We start from the raw sequence: 22,436 nt of genomic DNA on the forward strand, positions 1-22,436 counted from the left end.
TTAATTTTCTGATTTGTAATTCCGTTCGGTTTTTTACTCAGCTTTGAGAATATAATTTTTTTATGCCGTACCTACTAATCTTTATTGTTTGCGTGCCAAGGTTGAGAATGGCATAAATTATTGTCACTATCGTGGCATTATTGCGGTATCTCGGCTCACGTAGTCCCGAGATCTGTCATTATTTTGATAACACAGTTCGTTTGTACGTGCGATAATAGGGATGGGTTGGTATCGATATATGAAAAACATACTATAGGTATACACTACCTCACATATCTGTGTAAACTCTATAATAATTACGCAACATTTAATCAAAAGCCGTTCATATACGAACATTAAAGCGGGAGCAAAAAAAAGGACTAAAAAGAAATGTTTGCAAAATTATCGCTTATCTTAAAAGTCGATGACATCTGAATTGTAATAATCATCGAGTCGATAAACACGTCTCCATCACTAAAGATATATTAGCTGTGTTTGTAAACATATAATTACTTGGTAAGTCGATGCATATCAGTTGTGTCTGTGTGAGGTTTGCACAATTACATGCATAAAGTAACGTTACTCGTATACGCGTGCATGCATGTGTGTGTGAAACTAGTTCTTCAAGAATATGTTCGTAACGCGCTTTTGCGACCACACAAGCGTTTATTTAATTAATATTTTTAATAATTATTTGTTTACAAACACAAATAAAACAACACTTAAATAATTAACCGGTTGAATACGTATCACGTATGACTCGTGCCTATATCGTGATTATTATAAAAATGTTAAATGTCATAATGTATCTATATTTTATATGTTATGTTATGTAATAGGTACTTTTAATGCGCAGTTCATGACTCGTTATTAATATACATGAATGATAAATTATTACAATATATATAAATACGTCTAAAAATAGTTGAGAGCTATCTCAAACGAATTAATATTGGGTTAAACGTGCTTTTTGTTCTGTAATTGTAAGTATTTTACATATCAAACTGGCCGTGTAAAGGTGACATTATGTTTTATTGTCCGTGTTTTTTTTGTTAACTAATTAACATATTAATGAGATACCTGTACACAGCGTACAGATGCTTCATATTTTGTTGATGATAAATATTCATTTTAAAAAAAAATTATGACGTTACGTTAAGAGAGAGGGATGTAATTTTTTTTTTGACGGTATATTGTATTATTTATTCTGCCAATGTATATTATTTAAAATTATCAAAATATTTTTTTTTTAATATACGTTCTTAATGCTTCGTAATAATAAATTTTTAAGCTTTTATATAATATACACAATTAATGAAATCAGTTAAAATAAACACTTGCGTACGTAGCGGGTTGGGTTAAAAGATCGTTTATGTCATAGTGACGGTTATTTTTCGTTTTGCAAAAATAAAAAAAAATATATATATATATATCAAAATGTTCAACAAACCGCCTCGTTAACAAGACGCGAACTCCGAAACCTCCCTCGACCGTTCCGCGGAGTGGCCATTTAATTGATGTTCAGACAAACATACATACAGCTTGATTATATTATGAATATTAATATATATATAAAATATATACATGTAAAATTACTATCAAACAAAATATTTGTTATAAAATGTTATGTAAGTATACATATTTAATTCTGATATGATAAATTAATGAATTATTTTTATATATATTTTAAATTTATTATTTGAGTTATTTAAATATTAATAACACAATATAAATTGATTATTGTGTGAGTTATGATATTTCCATCAACCGTCCGTCCTGTACAGTGCACACCGCTGACCGAGTCAACGACCCGTGTTCATAATTTGTGTGGACAAAACTTTTATTTATATAAATAATATTTTTGAACTATTGTCTGTGTGTCCGTGATGTCTTTTGTGTGCTGTCTATTATCTTTCTGTGTGTAATGTATAATTTCCTGACGGTTCGTGACTGTGGGAAATATGAAGAAATATATATATAATACATGAACATGTAACAACGTCAAGAAATTGTTTTTTTTTTTTTCGACAGTTGAATAATAAATAATTATTAATGTAGAGCATTCATATTATAAAACGAAAATCACAAAAAAATATTTCTTTTTTTTTCATTACTTTTGTGTAAAATCACCTCGAGCATAGATCTTCCATGGCTCAATATCACTTATTATCGGAATTTTTAACTTTATCTGTATAAAATTTAATATTAATAATTGCGTTATCTAAAGCCGATGTCACTCGTTGCTTCAAACTACCACAAGTTTATATCGTTACACTGCATACGGAGAGTTAATAGTTTTTCATTCATAATTCTAAAATATTATTAACGTAGGTTATTGAATGACAAACGGGAAACGCTTCGTATGTAGTTATGAAAACTAATGGTAAGCATATCTATATCCAGATCAGGCGTTACAAATCGTTCATAATCTATACATACGTATGTAAATTAATGATTTTATTGCTTTGGATTTTGTTCTTTTTTTGTGTTTGAAACAAATATATATATATATATATTAATCATACAATATTTTTATATATGATACCTTTAAGATTTATCTGTTGAAATTTTTATTGAATTTTGTGTAGGTATTAGTGTAATGACTATCGGCATTCTAAAGGCATTTATTTTCGTTTATTTCGTTTTATTATTTTATATATAAGAATTAATATTAATTTTATCAAAATAAAACCTGCCCTCATAATAAATAGTAGGATAAATACAATTAATTTATAACCCCTATAGAGGGGACCGTGCGTTCGACGTTAGTATTGACATATGCTGCATAGCCTTTATAATATTTAGAGCGGACATAAATTTAAAAATAATAAAAAAATATATATTTTTTAAATATAGTTTAAAATTAACTAAATGTTTGTACCTATGTTTTAAATTATTATACTAAAAACAATATATGTCATACATTTAATGATTTATACCATGAAGGTTTGTAAAGCAAATGTTATTTTTGGTGATCAAAAAAAAAGACAAGCATTGACTTAAATATAATAAGTTCATAGTTACTCTAATAAATATTTCAAAATCATGAGCATAGGATCATTGTATGAATAGTTGTCTACAACTGATGTACTACCAAAATATTGCAATTATAAACAAGAAAAATGTGAATTAAAATAATAATAATAAAAAAATCGACTTACAACACGCCGACGACCCACTTACTCAACATTAAATCGTTAACTTTGACCTTTACTTGTTTTATAAAAAAAAAAGTTACTTTTACTCATTCGCTCATTATGTAAGTAAAAAAAAAATCATTTCGTACCTACATTGAAAGTATGGCAGAATATATTTTTTTGTGTATTGGTAAATTGTATTTTTTTGATTGTATATCTGTCTTAGTAGCTATGTTTGTGGTGAGTTCAAAGTTACTGGAACTTAATTAACATTTAACACGATAGCGGTTAATAAATAAAAATCTATGAAACAAATTGTAAGTTAAAAACTAAACGCTTCGCTGGCTATGACTTGTAAGATGTATGATATACGCAAGCAAACACACCAGACCAACCTGATCCCTCTTCCCGAAGAGAATCTGCGAGCTCGCGGATTCTATAAATTGGTATTCGATGTTTAAATTCATGAGGCGCTTTTTATTTTATTTTTTATATTTAAAAGAATAACTGAAAAAGGTCGAATAGCTTTTCTGTTATATTAAAAAATGGATTGAAAATTATATATTTTTAATGTCATATAAGGGCAAGTTCGTTGCGGATGCATCTAAGGCCGATGCCACACTTAAGATAATCGTCATTATCGTGTGTGTCGTCCGTAACGACGCCATCTTGTCTATTAACTACGCCAGTGGGAAAAATGTGGCGAAATAATATCAGCTTTTGTCAATTTCGACAGGATGACGGTCGTTAGCTATAATTTGTGGATAGAACCTAGCTTTTGATATACGTAACGATCAAAACGCTTAAAATGAATAATGTACGAGTGGCTGTCATGTCCACAAACCTTTTCTAACACTAATTTATAACTCCCCCACGTACCTGTAACAAATGAGAATTGATGAGCATTATGCAATCAATGTAAAACAAATATAAAAAAAGTAAGAATGTAATTAAGTTACCGTACTGACATTTGGCGGCAAAACAGACGCGGGCCGCCATAAATTGTAGTCCAATAAAAAAGCAATTTAAAAAACATTCAAATTTGAAAATAGAACTACTCTAAAACGAAACTACCAGTCCGGCTTCGGCCGTTGCGGCGGGCGGATCTGTCTTATGCCGTCGTCATAAAGACTGGTATGAAGTGAATTCTGTATCACCATACAATGGTCGTAGCAACCACGCGAGCGTGACGTCATCGTTCGGTAACCACGCTCGATGCACAAACGTTATAACTTCACTATCGTGAGATTATCAATAAACTGTACATTTATAACATATTAAATAAAATGTATGTAATTTAATATAGAAAAAATACAACAGTAGCCCGCGCACATAACATTTGATATCAAAAATTAATTTTTTTTTTATAAATCATAACACAAGATTGTGAGAGTCATAAATAATACATTACAAAGTCAAAAGCCGCTGAGCATGACGTTTACAAAAATTAAAGTTTTGACATTTCCGGCTCCGACGCAGACGGACGTCCAGAAACTAATGAAATAACAACACGAGAATATTTTATAAAAATCATTTGAATGTAATGTTTCGTATATTCATATTTAGTATGATTGTGACTTTTAATATATTTCTTTTTATATAAGTATATAGTTCTATATACACAGATATTTGGTTGGCATTGTATGCTATTTTAAAAATGTATAGTAAGTTTACAGATTACTTCTGTTATATCGTATCTTTAAAGATACTATCCCACTATGTTTTCTAAATAATGTAGAATTGAAGAAAAAGCTTTTGTATTTTCGTGTAATATAAAAAAATAAACTTCAATTATTCATAACTCAACCTAGAAGTATATTTTTTCTTAATAATTTTGGATTTTATAACTTTTTTATATTAAAAAAATATATAGTTTAGAATCTAGCACTGCATTTATTTTCTTATAAGGGCCTCGATATCTGATTTTTATGAGCCCCCATCTATCGGTAGCAACATGAAATGTAGCAATATTAAAGGAAAAGTGAAATATATTGAGTTTTAATACAAGAGACATTTCTTTTTGAATTTTTTTACTTAATAATAACGTAAAATATAACTTATTAATTGAATTTGTCGTAATAAATATTATATTTTCATATATATATAAATTATTGTAATATAAAAAATAAGGAGATCCCGTCAAAATCTCTTTTTTTTATTATTTCCTGTAAGTTGAAGAAACACGATTTCCAAAGCACGTATACATCAAGTGTATTATTTAGAAAGAAAACGGAAATTAGTGGTGTTTTCGTATTTTAGACTGAAATTACTGAATTCATTTTGATGAAACCACAACAGAGCTTCACGTTAGAGAGATGATGACTTATATAATATATTAAGGTTTAAATCCTTATATAAATAAATATACTTTTGATCATTTATCTGGATGTTATCACAATTTAACGGTTATATATATATATTTTAATTTCAATAATTCTATTATATTACACAGATTATATAATATCATTTAGAATCATCGTTCGGAAATGAACACATTTTTTTTATATTAAAATATTTTTTTTCACATATATATGATTGATCGATGGATTGATGTATTTTTTGTTTGTGACGTCATTAGTGGTTAATTAGTTGTGAACTTGATCATTTATAACGTTGGTATAGTGATATCAGGGTTCAATGTAATTTACACCCTATATTTAAAACGTAAGGTCCAAATTTGCATATAGTTAGTGTGTAGTATGACAGGGAAGTAGGAAAAAGTTGTACGCTTGAGGGAGTTTTTTTTTTGTTATGGCAAAGATCCTAGTAATCGCTTACATGTTCATGAGCTATCTTTGATGTATGTCTGTTTGTAAATTTGGAATTCATTGATATTATACAATATTATCACTTACAGCTGATAGGCTTTATTTTTCTTATGATATAAAATGTATAAGTGATGATTAATTATCTGTGGATGGTTTGTTTATTTTTTGCTCAACTCTAAGATTACCTTTATTGCATTAGCGGATCAGAAAACGAAGGCTAATATTTCGTTTCACAACCGACAAAAAGTCTAACCTACAAGTACCAACGTCTTAAGCAAGCATCCGGTATATCAATCGAGCCAATATAGTGGCTAGATTAGCTTGACCTCTGTTAGAACACACGCCTTCAACAACAGCGGCTCAGTATAAAATGGACATCAAACATACCAATATAGCGACCGAATTCACTTGACCTCTCCTAACGTAAGGTGGAAATGAGGAGGGGGCTCAAAACACACCGGTGATAGCAACGAGGACGTCACTTGAGCACATTACGGGTTTAATCGGGACTTCCTACTTATTCCCCGACGAGAGCTGAGATTTGTTCCAATTTCAAATTTAAACGTTTGATTTTCGAACGCTCCTAATGTCACCGAACTGTCATTCATACTAAAAAATATAAGACAAACAAGTCCAACGGATTCAGCCATATTAATATTATAACATTATAATTGATAAATAATTAAACAATATATAATAATAATAATATAAAACACTTATTAATACGCGGAGTAAATGTCAAAGTTTCGAAATCATCGACCCTCGAACTGTTACAGCAATAAAATTGTGATATAAAATTTTAAATATAAAGAAATAACGACGACATGTTTAAAAATAATAAAAACAAACGTAAATGCAGGATAATCTACGAATATTTCGTGTCTATGAACAAGATGGCTGCTATTGTTTGCGATTTGTTTATAGATAAGTAATGAAGACATTACGTGAGAACATTAATAATGAATAAAATACGACATATTTATTTAATAGAAATTGTTTATAATTTTTTTTTTAATTATATTTACTAAAAATAACTTATTGATTGACATTTACCTAACATTTAAAACTAATTTAACTTATCACATCAAATATCGGTCATTGATAATATCAGCGCATCTGCTTATGTTAAAAATATCTCACGGGAATATAGTCTCTATGAATATGGGATAGATCACATATTCCTATGATGTGAATGTTTTAATGTGTGTGTATTTAATATATTTTTTGCAAGTCCTGGATAATGACATTATTGCTTTTTAATCAAGCTGTGTGGGGCCACAAATGTATTTGTATGTATGTATATATATACAAATACATTTTACTATATGTTAGTGTATGTTAAAAAAAAAAACAATTAAAACCTCCTTGGTTAATAATCATAAATTAAATACTTTTTAATTCAACGATTATTACGTAATAGCTATGATTCTATAAGTAATATCTGTGTAGTGTATAGCTGTTTACGTAGAGGAATTCAAAATATCTTAATGGCATACAAAAAATGCGGGTTCATATAAAAAATTTATACATAAATAAATGTTTTTTTTTTGACAAATATCTTCGCCCGCATTTTCTCAATGAGACAATAAAACAACATTGAGATATAATATATTACAATTTAAGAGAATAATTTTCATTACTATTAAAGATTTCTCTATCTATGATCAGGTTTATTTTTATATATCATGATATAAAATTAAAATTTTCTTATACAATATAATATTTATATATATATTTTAATGAATGGCGAGGCGGTCTCTTTGGCCTCTTTAAAACGAGTACTGGCGGGCTAATAATACTTTAACATTAATTTTAATTTATTTTTATTTAATACGTAATTTGAACGCACATAAAAAAAAATATTCTGACTTACAACTATTAGACATATGCATATATATATATATAGCAGAACAATACAATATAGATTATAGATAATTCTAAAGGAATAATCTTGTAACGTAATTAATAGAACTTTCGTTAGGATATAATCAATAATGTAAAATAATATGATATATTATAAATAAATATTTAATATATAATAATAATAATAATAATAACAAGTACGTTATATGTAATCTCATAATCCTTAATAGACATCTAGAAAGTCACAAACCGTCGGAACGGCGCCATTTTGTTGAAATACATAGAAAGTCAGCGTCTGTGATGTTGGCGGTAAAAATTGTTTCGATGTTTCAGTAACAATGCTTGATTAAAATATTGATTATAACATAAATAATAAACACAATAATAATTTAAGTTTTAATTCAACTCCCATTATATATTTTATTTATACAATTCATAAGTCAATATAAACATACCTATATGTACTAAGGGATTGTAACGATATTGTTATATATATATCCGTCTGTCTGTATTCTTATATATATAGATATTAATTATTATATCAGTATAAATTTCCCGCTCGCCATTACATCAAAATTATTGCTAAACCCTTACCTTTGGCTCGTTTTTATCAATGTCAATTAAAAGTCAAAGTCGCGTTACTTTCCCTTCGAAGGGTATTCATTTTTAACTCGTAAAAAGAATTTAATAAAAAATATCTTTTATAATGTATGATATTTTCATTTTAATCTTTAAAGATAAATAAAGATGCCTCATTAATATCTTTTAATGCGTTCTTCTTGTATAGCAATACTGATTAGTGATTTCTTGTAATGATTTTGGTATTTTTTTTATGAAATTATTCCTACATCGATAAACGTCAATATAACTCTTATTGAGATGTGTATAAAGCCTAAATTAATAATAACATATCAGCCGGAATAGCGTAACGTTTCATAATTTTTTAGCTTATAAAGTAAATTACTTAATTTTTCAATAATTCAGAGTAATTTTCATTATTAACCAAGCAATTATATCGATTGGTGTGAATTTTGGTTTGGTACAACACTATAATGAAGAAATTATATACATTTTATCGTGTAAAGAAAAATATATCCCAGGACATAATCAATTTTCCTCTAAAGGATTTGCACCAACCGAAGTACCAGGCTGACATGAAAGAAAAGAATTAAATTCTTGGAAATCAAGAAAACAACGCGCACTCATCTAGAGACACAGCTGACACTGTGTCCGACACACGTTCGGACCTCTAATAGTTACTAGGAGATTAGCTGCACGGTGTTTCTAATGGAAAACGCGTACTAAGTAAACGTTGATTGCCTTGAGGCTCTAGTCACTCATCCGTCTCTCTCTGACGTATGGAATCAATCTTCCGTCGCACTCTAACGCTCGTTACGAAATGTATTCGAAAGAATGCTAGAACGCAGATTGACGGCTGACGTTTTCTAATGCGATTTTTTTAGTTTCGCATTAAAAAATAACTTTGGAATTACATCTGTACAGTTCGTAATTCGAAATTTAAAATAAACTTGAAATTTAAACTGACAATGTAGAAGTATAAAGATGGCGCTCAAAATAACCTCAGTACATTCCACGGGGATAAAAATTTTTCTTGTTTAACATTGGCAGAATGTTCATATTTGGTATGATGCGGAATACAGATTAAATAATCGAATCCATTTGAAATGTATCACGAAAAAGTTTTTAATGTTGTGAAATGTGGTTTTAGGAGAATTTTTATTTGTGAATAATATTATGTTTCTTTCATATATATATATATATATATATATATTACAAGATATTATATAAAATGGGAAAACCGGCGGAAGCGCTTATAACAATGTGTATTATATACATATATATATATTTATTTATATATTGCCTTAATAAACCTCGGAGTTGTTTTTAATTGCAGGAAACGCACACAGAAACAATTCATACACACAACGCCAATATAAGGACAGACAGCAAAATATAAATATATATATACATATGTAACATAATTAAGTAATTTACTTATTTATTAGTTTCATTTTAATTGAGTTATTAACATTAAACTGTTCATAAATAAAATTATGTTATCCATTGATTAAAAAATCATTTATACATATCGTTTACTTTTAATTATCACGAAACTCAACGAATATATAAAAAATATATATAAGTGCATTTTCATAAGGACTAAACTATTATTATTGTTGATTTTATAAGATATAAACATATGTTTTTGTAAACCGTACCAGATATAATGAAATGCATTTGGATTCAAGTTAAAATGCATCGACTATGATAAATCATTGAAATATTATAATAACATAGCAGAGATATTGCACACGCATCAGGTGTTTAGATTTATATGTATAACAATCATAAATAAATGAGAAATCAAATATTTTATATAAAAAAAGCGTCAAAGGAAAAATCACTGAAACCAAATGTCATAAATCAAGCCCGCAAAGGAATCACATCATTATGCCAATTTAGTATTCTGTTTGAATTAATATTTTTTTGTGCTATTGAATTATATGTCGCTCTGAAATTTTGAATATTAAACGAAGTTTGATATTTAATTATATTAATTCATTAAAAAAATAAATATAAGTATAAAAGTCGATTCTGATAATATTTAAATATTTAGATAGTGGAATAACAGAACGCAATAACAAAGACATTTCACAATGACGCAAAAGGTGAAACAATTTCCGAACAAAGAATAACGAATTTGAAAAAAAAAACACCATATCACTACAACAGGAAATGTCAAGAAAAAAAAATGTTTCCGCTCCGAGGAGCGCGCGAAAATACAGTTAGAATAGATATTTAAAGAGTTTGCATTTAACAAGATGCAGTTCAAGGTCGGGATGTCTTAGAAATCGAGTGTAACAAACTGCAGCCATTAAAGTTTCATACTCGGTATGCATGACGGATAGATACGTATAATTGTTAATTATTATTCGACCTCCTTGGACGGTTAATGTCAGATTTTAAATTTCGAACTTTCTCGCTCAAGGTCGGCGTGAACTCGTCGGTCCGACATTGTACATGCGTATCAACGACGCGATCATACTATACTACATCGTTGTATTTTAATAAAAAAAGTTCAATTTAACAATTTTAAATATACGAAGAAGTATTACAAAACAGAAACAATATAAATTTTTCAGGAAGAAAGAAATCTTAAACCCGCAAACTAGAGGTCACAAGCAATGAATCAAAATATAATTAATCGCCGCACGCCAAAGTATGATTTTTTACAACTCGGTTATCCGAACAAAAGAAATCGACGCCTTTTTGCTCGTACGCTATGTGTAAGTTGGCAATACGTTTGTATTAATGCCGTTGTGTTGGCAGTGATGTTTATATTAAATATTGAAGTATTACAATTGAAGTCGTGTTTTCCCTTGGCCCGCCGGCTTTTTGTACCGGCTCACTACCTACTAAATCATTCAGCGAAACGGAACTGTGACCATCTTGTGACATTATTGTTGGATATATTATTTTTTAATTGATTCTATGTCGCACAAACATTTATACAAACATTGGGATGGCGTGTCATTCTTTATCTATACTGATATACAACCTATAGTGATATATATATTGTATTATTTTGATGAATTATATTAACTGATTATATATATATTATAACTAGAATCGATATTTAGTGTATCTTCTAATAAATCATAAATATAATAATGTCTACTTAATTTTATTGTTTAATAAATAATGGACACACTACAGTATCTATCCCAAGATTAGCATACAATAGTATTCGTCCTTAGAGTTATCTACTCATCTTGCACTGGCAACACTTCTTATCTTCACGCTCAATGTTGCCAGTAGTGAAAAACTTATACTAATTGATTTTTCCTATTTAATTCACGTACATTACATTCAAAATATAGTTCACATATTAATATATTTTATATTAATTTAATTTCAATTGAAATATAAATTATAAACCAATTAATAAGATGTACTATTATTATTTTTTTACTCTACTATCAATAGATTAATTAAGAAATTAAATTAAATCGCTTAATGTATACAACTTATAATTAAATGGTGATTAAAAATTTATTTTGAAACAAGGAGTCTTGATTGATAACATTTAAAAATAATATCTTTTTATTTACTAAAAAAAAAACAATATATAACATTATTGGTGACATAATTATACAACACTATGCCCGCGGCTATGCTTGACTGTAAATTTTTGTGAAATTTATGAATAATCTAATAAAAAATATGAGCTTCATTAAAACAAGATCCTATCTTGTATGTTCGTTCTCATGATCGTGATTCTCTCTCGGACTACTAACACGATTTTGATGTAGTTTCCATACTACTCTGTAAAGATTACAGGAGTCCATACAAAAATATGTTACGAGGTTTCAATTTACAACAAAATATAGAAAGATTTTTGGGAAAAAAAAAATCAATTTACTTATTTCGGTAGAATTGAAGATTAATATCATCCACGTTTGAAGTCGGTTATTTTAATGTTGCCAGTATATAAGACGGAGTGAAGGTTTTTGATATAATTATTCATATACTCATAATATTCTGGTCACCCGCCATCCATCAGCAAGTGGATCTAGAACCAGATATTCCACAATTTATTGGAACGATGTCTATCAGATCTGGTTTAATAATTTCCTCTTGAGAATTAACCAACTTTGTATAACGCTCGTTTAATATGAAAATTTTATTTTATTTTTATATTGTTTTTCATGAAACTTTCATATTTTGATAGATGCCGTATTGGATTATTAACGTTACTGTGTGCTGGACATCTTTTTTGTGATCGCTTGATATATTTTTGAGTTTATCCGTAATGGACGAACAGATATATACGTAGTACGTTATTAAAGGTAAAGCAAGATAATTTTAGTTCAGAAGTTGGTTGCAGTTAAAATTTTAATTACACTGTTCAAACAACTTCAACTGTAGTTTTAATTGTCTTGAATAGTAATGTCGAGTTGTTAGGTATAGAATTTAATATGATATTTAATTAAACTTATAGCTTACACAAAGCATGTAGTGTATTAGTTATATAGTTTCGTCTAAAAATCTTATATTTTATTAAGTAATGTGTTAATCATGGTGGGTAGTCTTGTTTCTAAACATTTATTATTGATAATTAAATTAACCGGAATTTAATGTTTATAAATTATCTATTTACATTATTAATTCGTATTTAAATGTTAATTTATTTTTTTAATAAATCATAAACTAGTTGCGTATCTGTCAAGTGTGCCGCGTTTATAGTATTTAACAGACAAAGGAATTGTTCATACATCCTTGACTGTTAAAAAAAAATTTTAGTTTCTCACATTTTAGTTGAAAACGGTCTGTATTTAACAATCACATAATTTATTGTTCAATTGCACTTAATTGTTAACAATTGGTAACAATTTTCCAATTTGTCGTCCTCTTTTCCATGTTAACAAACAACTGAAACGTTTTATATTGATGAACATTTGAATCGGAACATATATAACTCAATTCAAGATATGCGTTCTAATTCTGATATATTTGCAATTTAAATTTATATGCATTTTATATGAGAGGGTTACATTTTTATATTTTAAGTCCAATAATACTCTATGAAGGGTTCTCATTCTATGTTTCTGAACTTATATCTCACGTAGTGTCAAAATCAAAAGTCATCATGTCGAATGTTAGGAAAGATGACTTTCGAAATTCAAATTCACTCCTCTGATTGGCTGTCAAAGATCTAAGACCGACCAATGGAATCAAATCTAATGACTTGCTTTAAAATACAATTGTATTATAAAAAAAATCATGGCTCCTGTTGAAGTAGCGTTTTTTTTCATTAAGATAATAACAGCTTTACAAAAGATATTAGCGCCGAGTGACTTCGTATTTGCAGTTCGATGTTGGGTCAGATCATTGTTCGATGGACATAATACTTTTAAATTTTCTTTTTCTTCATTTGTTCTCTATTGAATTTATGAAAGTTTAACTGCTAAATGTAGCCAAAACTAATATAATGAAACATTAAATGATTGTAGAGTATGGCTTCCCATTCAATGGTACAAAAATTGTAGAATTTTAAGAGAATAATTAATATATATATATATATATGTTTTATACAAATGTAATATCTCCGGTTAATCACTGAGTTATCGGAGATTTTTTTTCTCGTATATAATATAAAAGTTATATATTAATAATTTGTATGCGAACGATTTTATAATAAATTCCCCGCTGAATATAAAGTAGAACCAGATCAATTTCATCCAATAAAAAACATCGCGGATAAAACTGAGATTCCATTTTTTTATCTATTAAAAAATAGCGTTTAAATTACATTCCCTCGCCGAACAATGGTCATAGACGAGTTTTTTATTCCCTCAAAACTAAAGCATAGAGAAGGCGCGAACCCGGTAAATAACATTACTAGAAATAATACGAAGCCCCGCGTTTCGTCACACACATCATTCATATAATTCGAATTAAAGCGGTCATCCATCATCATTTCATTCTGACGCCTTCCGATCACAAATGAGTTTTTTTTGACTCAACTCGACTGCGGTAGCCTTTATGGTTTGTTTTCTTTTTTTTATCTATTGTTGTGTGACAGATCGGCTCCTGCGTTATCTGTGCTTTGACTTTTTATTGGTTCGACGTTTGGCGCCAAAAGTGTCATTCTTTTTTCAATGTTATCCAATGACAATAATAACAGATCATGTTTTATAAATTTGGAGAACGGTTTTTTCTTTGAGAGTTTTTATTTAATTTAATTAAATAATAAATCACATTCATTTATTATTAATTGTCGTAATGGTATAGTTTTTTTTAATTCTTATGTCAAACAATCATTAATTTGACATTTATTTTGGCGCGAATATAATAAGTGCTCATTCTTAACGGCTGCGTCAATTGACAAAGTCATTTGTAATACACGCTTTTATATTAAAATTAAAGAGATCAATCAATCATTCCATTATTACGAAATATAAGATTATTTTTTTATAACATTTCCATAACTAAAAAGCCATTGAGAATGCCACAGACTGATTAAAGTTAGGAACAATGGATAATAAACGGCACCTAGACAAATGGAAAGATTTATTGACACAAAAAACGTATCTTTCAACATTGTAATAAAGGTTAGTGTTGTGTGATGTATTTATTACGATTGTGATGCCCGAATGGTTTGATTATGTTTTTGTTGGAAAGAGATAGCTGTAGCATTTTTTACACATTTTAATGAAGAATCGAATCGAGATATAGGAAACGGGGGTCAAATAGTGTTGTGCTGTTAGTTATCGTAAAGAATATATGTAGCTTTAAAGTTTAATAGTAAAACAATATTAAAATCGTACTCAGGAAACACAAGGACACAGACATTATCATATGAAGTGCAAAAATAATAAGAACGAATGATGTAGAGTTATGTATTTTAAAGAATAATCGATAAAAATTTCATCGATATAATATTAGATGGCATCACTACAAGACGCGGGATCATCAAAGTGCGTACAAACAATCACGAGAAATATTAAATTATAATAAAATTAACTAAAGATTACTTCAAAACCGTTAACATGTAGACGTATGTATGTATAGAAGGGACTCGAACTGTTTCATATTTTTTTGCTCTCACATAATTGTTATTAAAGATCATAGCTAAAACCTACATATCCTGCATTAAGGTCACCGGTTCGATTTCCGTCACAAACAGCAATTAAACGTAGCTAACATTAAAAGCCTATTGTTATATACTTTTTTTCTATCTTTAAAACCGGATACGTACGAAGCCTTTTAATTTCTCAATCATCGTAATTAATTTTACATATATGTGCTAAAAAATATCACTAATTAAAAAGGGTATTTAGAATTCAGTTTTAATGGTCGACTAATTGATATGTGCGCTTGACTTTAATACATAAATATGGGTATATGTATATATATATATTATATTAAAATAAATAGAAAGTAAGAGAAACTCTATAGGTTCCAAAGCCGCGGTACGATTATTCATTCTGTACGGTGACACATGACGAATCAATCTTTTACGAGACCAATCGGATAGTTGTGAGATTGGCGCGAAAAATTTTTTTTTTTTTTTTAATTTTCGATACACAGGTTGAACGTTATCAGCCTTTGTGTGATTTGAATAACGTATTATGTCAACGTAATTAAAAAAATGTATCAGTAAAATTATTGTATATATTATAAGTACGCAGGTATTTCTTTTATTTCGTTATCAATATATATATATTATTTATACGCGAATTTAAAAATGTATCTACAATAAAATTCCATGGAAAGAAAAATTATAAAAAAAAAATAAAACAGGGAAAAACGTAAATATATTTCTAAACGCCATCCGTCACAGATTAGATATGAAAAAGTTCTGTCTCTTAATTATAGCCTTCGTCTTTAATACTACTGAATGAACAGTGAGCTGTTTTGTAATCTATTCCAACATAATAAAGTCTCATTTGTCATGGCATCTATTTAGGTGTATAAAAATTATAACTGTGCATAGACGCTCGTTTAATTATTAGCTTCGCGACATAATTACTACTTTGATGTCGGTTGTGTTTTTTTTTTAAAGTTGAATATATATTTAGTATTGTGCCAGTGAAAGTATCGGGATATTTGAAATTGGAAAATGACATTTTTTTTTTCATTTGACGTATTGTAAGGCAAAGGAGAATATCATACCTGAGTCTGTGTGAGTCCTAAACTAGCTGCTAACTCTGCTCTTTCCGGCAGCGCTAGGTACTGGGTCCTCTGGAACCGTCGATTGAGCTGCTGCAGCTGCAAGCTGGAGTATATCGTGCGCGGCTTTCTCATCTTCTTCCCCTTCCCATTCACACGTAAACCGGGATCATCTGAGAGGCCGCATTTTTCTGCAAAGAGGTTCTTTATGTAGAGAACCGAGAACTTTGACTTGATGCAAAGTATTATCAGGTATGTTTACCATCAGTAGCTCGAAAGCCGACAGAATTAACAAATAATAAAAAACGATTTCATATATTAATCTTTAATGAAAATAAACGAGAAGTATGCATTGAACTTAAAATATTAAAGTCATATTCCGATAAAAGACAAGCAGGTGTTATTTTTTTTCACTAGGCCCCGGACACCTTTTATAATCTATGACACGAACATGACATTTCGCGCCAAAATTCAAAACCGTATATCAACAAACGCTAAAGCAATAAATCCTCTTTATAAATATTCCATACATGGCATCTTTTGTAAAATATGAAGGGCCGCTACTTGATAATAGTCAGTGGTAAGTTGTAATTACAGTGTATCGTACGATCCGATCGCAAACCGACACCCAGTTTTTGGTTAACATACGTCCGACATTTTGGATGTACTTTTTTTTTGCCTCATACTTTTTCTGATTTCAACAAAGAGGTTTGTTATTTTTTAAAGGTTTTATAATTTAGTGGTTATATATTTTTTTTTTACACCACTCAATTCTCGGATGTTGTTCGAAAGTGTTTTTCTGAGCAAAATTTCGTCCATGTGTTTTCAAATTAGCTATAATAGTTCTGTATTTCAACCGTTCGCAATTTATTACTGTAATATGACTAGCTATGATATATCGCCTGTTCACTGCTGTACTGAGCAGTTTGTACTGATATGGATTACAGCCAAATAAATTCGGTAGAATTTTCATTTGACATCTTTATGACCTACACGATGTTTATATTCTATGTATAAATATATGATCCATGATATACCCTTGAAATTAAATTGTTCTTATGACTGCAATGTTCGTGTCAAGGATTAAGTGTCCATTAGGTTGTCTACGAGCTGTTATTTTCACATATTATTCCTGGTTTTTATATAAACTTTCGTGGATATTCCATGGTTCTTATAATCCATTGAATGAGGTTTCCCATGGCTGTATAAACCATTCAAGACAGACAGACGGACAAAACAATGCGAGCCTGAGGTACGGACACACCCACGCAGTGATGTTACTTGTCGATAGGTTTAGTGATGGTGGTTTGTCGATAGTTTTTTTTTTTAAACATCGGTACTCAATTAAACCGTTGTAAACGTATTGCTTTATGATAGCATACTTGTAATTAACCTAAATGGACAACTCTCGTATTGTTACTTTTATGTAACATATGATGAATATATTATTAAAATTTTCAGTACATAAATATTGTTTAATAATCAATATTGTAATTTATAAACATACATATGTCTATAAATAAAAAAATCGTAACACGAATATTTAAAAAATATATATAAATCCTATCAGAATCAGCTTAGTGTAAGCCCGATGTTTCATCTGGCACGCAGCCTCGTAACCCCGCCTATGAACCGCCTACCGAAAAACGGAGATGAAACGAAACACTCAAAAAAAGCAATGAAACAACTTAAAAAAAAAAATTTAGCCGTCCACAAAAAAAACCGACTCGTCACACACGCGACAAAACTGTCGCTGGGTTGTAACGCTATAAATCATCGAAACCTTATATGTGCGAGACGAGTCGCAAGTTTACAACCCGCCATCAGTGTGTTTTAATAAGACATACATTATAATTTATACCCATATTAAGATATTAATACACTAATTGGACTTGAATTAAAACGTCCAACTAAATGTCACTGTATAAGTTAATGAATTGGTCGGGTTATCGACACTGTCGCGAGTGTGTGCTTAACCTTATAATATCCTATGTTATAAACACAAAAAGACGAACGAAGAAATCTTGAGAATCTTATTATAATTTTTAATTACTTTCACCAGAACCGGTTTAAATTTTATTTCTTTTATAAAAATGATTAAATATTGGATTTATACAACATAGACCGACTTGGGGGATTCCATGCAATGAAAATTTACAAAGATTTTGACTTAACCCTGTGTATACCAGGGTTGAATTCTTTTTATTCAAATGCATGCGATGTCTTTGCTTGATATTTCTTTGAAAGAAATGTTGGTATTTCTCTGCATTCCACGCCGCTAGTATCATACTCCCTGCACAACGTGTTGCATACATTGACGACATAATCGTCCCTCGCGAATGAGTGTTTGATGTAAAAATTTATAAGTTTGATTTAGTTTTAGAGTTACACCGTTTGGAAATGTTTTTTTTTTTTTTTAATCTGTCATCAGCTATTCAGCCACAATCAGATGTTGTCTTGATTTAGTATTTCAGGAGGTATTCAATTAAATATTCTCCTACCGTCCTCAGAATTGTATATGATCAGACATTTATGATTCCTATGTCCTTTTTTTATGTATATCGCTTTATAGTTAAAAATATTTCTTTGCGAAGATACGGTTATTAGTATAGTTAATATCAGCAATACTAAGTAAGTGAAACAAATATTTTTATTCAATTGAATTGAAGTAAATATTATATAATATTGTTACTATTAAGAATTAAATGATTAAAGAATTAACAATACTTAGATAGTCAATAACAACAGCACGTGCTGTTTGAAACATAACATATATATAAAATAATTTAGAAGGAAAATTTATGAAAAATATCTCAACCCAATTTTTTTTTATAACGATATTTGATGTGCTTTAGATATTACGTTTTGGAAAGATAGAAGATAAAGTTTCGTAGAGGCCCGGCACCGCCTTAGGAACATTAAACGGTCGACTGGCGGTCACAAAAGTGTTTTAATTATATAAAAATAAAACATATTGTATATTATTTTAATGTATATGCGAAAAGTGCTATCGATGCATTATAATGCAAAGAGAGCCAAATTATAAATGTACGTATTTTCTATTATATTTTGCATACAACTGCTAGCACGTATCATAGAAAAATCTTACACTTTCTTAGTTTCTTTACGACGCATTGACTTCCTAAGAAATATTACAAAAATATTAAAGATTTTATATATTTAATAACGGCTATTAATATATCTATATATATATATAAAACATATTTGTATACTTCTGTCATCGATAGTACCCACGTGTTGGGCCTCGAGCGTGGATTTTTCTTCGAAAAATGTTTGAAAACAACAGTAATAATTAAAACTATCTATAATGATGGGTATGTTGCAGCGCTGGGGGCGATAAAAGAACTAAAAATATATTGTACATAAAATAATACTTGAAGAGTGACAAAAAACGAAGAATTCTACTCTAAGTTACGTAATTGACAAACAAACCTACAAAATAAACCGCTAAAAACAATTATATAATTAACAAAAACAATTCTATGGCTAAGATTTATGACCGAATGATGCTATACGAATTTGGACTCTACTTTTATCAAATAGAGATTAAAATAATAAAAAAAGTTTAAAGTAATTACAATATGAACTTTAACACGTTGTAATAAAGGCAATTATGTATTTGAAGTGGAAAATGTGACCGGTTAAAAAGGAACTCTATCGTAACGATTTTAAGATACATCGGGAGGGTCATGTTGCGTTGGTGTATTTTTATAATTTTGTTGACGAAATTTGATTGTGTTGATTCAAATTTATTGCTTCGAAGACAATGTTATTGAGAACATTTGAATAATTTTGCTTAATTGTTTATGTTGGATCATAAAAGGCCGATACTTTGAGAATAAAAACGTTATTTTTATAGCTCGGAACACATAAAAAGAACCCAAAATGATACTGAAATCGTATTGCTAGCAAAAACATGCATACAAATCCTTTCTCTATCGTATAACCTTCGTTAAGCGAAGTAGAAACTTCATAAAATTTCAAAAAAACCGACAAAGGAAAATCGACCTTCGAGCGCTCATAGATGCCTGGAAACAGTGTATCGGAAGACATTAATTTACTGTTCAATTTCCTTTGGCAGTTAATGTTTTTTATTTGACGTTGCGTGTTGAAATAGGTTATATATATGGCATCAATAATTATTAGATAATACTGGCTGCTTGTAATAAAAAAAAAAAATGGAACGCTTTAGGTGACTGGCTCAAAATGACAGGGCGCTAAAAGATTTAAACGTCAGAACCACTACGATATTGTTTCATAAACATTTTTTATAATCTATGCAATCCATTAATAGATAAGAAATATAGAATTGTATCAAATGAATTCTGACCAAATGTATGGTAGTTGTAATGCAATGTAATCATTTAGGAAAACTTCTATACTCATTTCATAACAGCCTGTCAGTAGAAAGTTGCAACAACGTAATACAGGGTGTTTCCGTGTAATGTTTAAAAATTCACACACCACTAAATTGTAGGGTAGAGTCATAACGTATTCAGCGAGGAGACATGACAGGGCGACATTGTTTTGACGGCTCTATATTTATCTATTACCGTTGGACATTCAAAACTTTTTACATGGATCTCTTTTATAAAAACATAAAAAAAAAATCGTGTGACAACGGACTGAACAAACTTGCGTCGATTTATAAATATTTAGATAGAAAAAGTAAAAAATGTTAGCCAAATGTAAGTAAAATCCTTAATTAGTATTTTATTTTATATTTTATAGATTTTCATAGAAATATGTTCAATTAATTATCTTCTTATATATCTGTGTAATTCCCGTTTCTGTAAAACCGTGTCGTCCGCTCCTAAATATAAAATTAAAAATGTAACAATCAAAAAAGTTTCTAAATTACAGGTCGTATATGACATCACCTAACACAAATAATAACACGTTTCCACCTTATAATACATATTTATTTGTGATTGCTTTTAAAATATGTCTATATATATTCTGTCCTTGTATATATTTTCCTACACTCTACATCGGGACACAGATATAACTTTATCAAAAAAAATATAATATATATATCATAAGTTCCACCGATAATTATGTTTTATTAGTATAGTTTAATAAAAAAATATAGTTACGCTTATTATTTAAGTATATACTCACCATCTTTCGGAGGGCTTGCACATTGGGGGGCGTAGGATCCTAAATGATAACCGTAGGTGTTCTGATGCATGGGGGGGAATGGATAACCTAAGGATCTGGGGCTAGGGAAACCTGAGGCTTCGTGGGGATTCTGTTGACCACCCGGGCTGCCAAAATGGTGGGGGTGTTGATAGCCCCCCTTGAAGGGGCCATAGCCGTGTTGTTGAAGCTCTATGAAGGCTGATTTCGATGAGACGTTAGTGGGCGTTGAGTTAGTGGAGTTGGATATATCGTGGGGTGTTTGTGATCCACCGAGGTGGTGATGGTGATCTAGCTCCTGGGTGGTCATGGCGGGCTGAGGGGTGGATGGGCCCCCCCCGTCCGAGGACTGAGGAGGCCCGAAGGGATCTGAGAAACTCAGCGTGTCGGGTTTGGTGCTTGGTGATTGAATTCGTGTAATTTTGAGGGATTTACGCTGCTGGTGTGGTATTACGCCGCTTACAGAGCCTGAAACATCGAAAAACGTACATTAACACAATATAATATAGATAATACAAAAGGAATCCACTTACACATGAATATTCTAACCATTTTAATGAAGAAAAAACGAGATACCAAATAAGTAAAAAGTCTTTGGAGCTATAAAACTAACGGCGTCCAGGGTCAATGGAGGTCGAAGGGTTTTCGGGAAAACAATTTGATCGTCACACCCAATTGATTCAAAGCGATACAATAATGGAATTTAACTTCACCGTAATAAATATAGTATTGATGTTATATTTAATTAAAATTGTACCCATAAAATGATTTTGAAGGCTGTCGGGATTTTTTTTTTGTTAAATTATCAAGACGGAGCCCTTTTATATGTTAA

At 29.7% G+C, this 22,436-nt stretch overlaps 1 protein-coding gene across 3 annotated transcripts in view; it reads right to left on the minus strand.

Moving 5' to 3' along the window:
- Window positions 1–22,436, minus strand: part of LOC116776205 (homeotic protein distal-less-like) — a 99,396-nt gene that overhangs the window by 12,331 nt on the left and 64,629 nt on the right. For all 3 annotated transcript variants that reach the window (XM_061525255.1, XM_061525257.1, XM_061525254.1), the window contains exons 2-3: window positions 21,587–22,072; window positions 16,448–16,635 (exon numbers count right to left, since the gene is read on the minus strand). In XM_061525255.1, the coding sequence (XP_061381239.1) occupies window positions 16,448–16,635; window positions 21,587–21,914 (516 nt within the window). In that variant the 5' untranslated portion in view covers window positions 21,915–22,072. The remainder of the gene's footprint in view (window positions 1–16,447; window positions 16,636–21,586; window positions 22,073–22,436) is intronic.

The sequence above is a fragment of the Danaus plexippus genome, chromosome 28, assembly GCF_018135715.1.
Source record: "Danaus plexippus chromosome 28, MEX_DaPlex, whole genome shotgun sequence".
NCBI lineage: Eukaryota > Metazoa > Arthropoda > Insecta > Lepidoptera > Nymphalidae > Danaus > Danaus plexippus.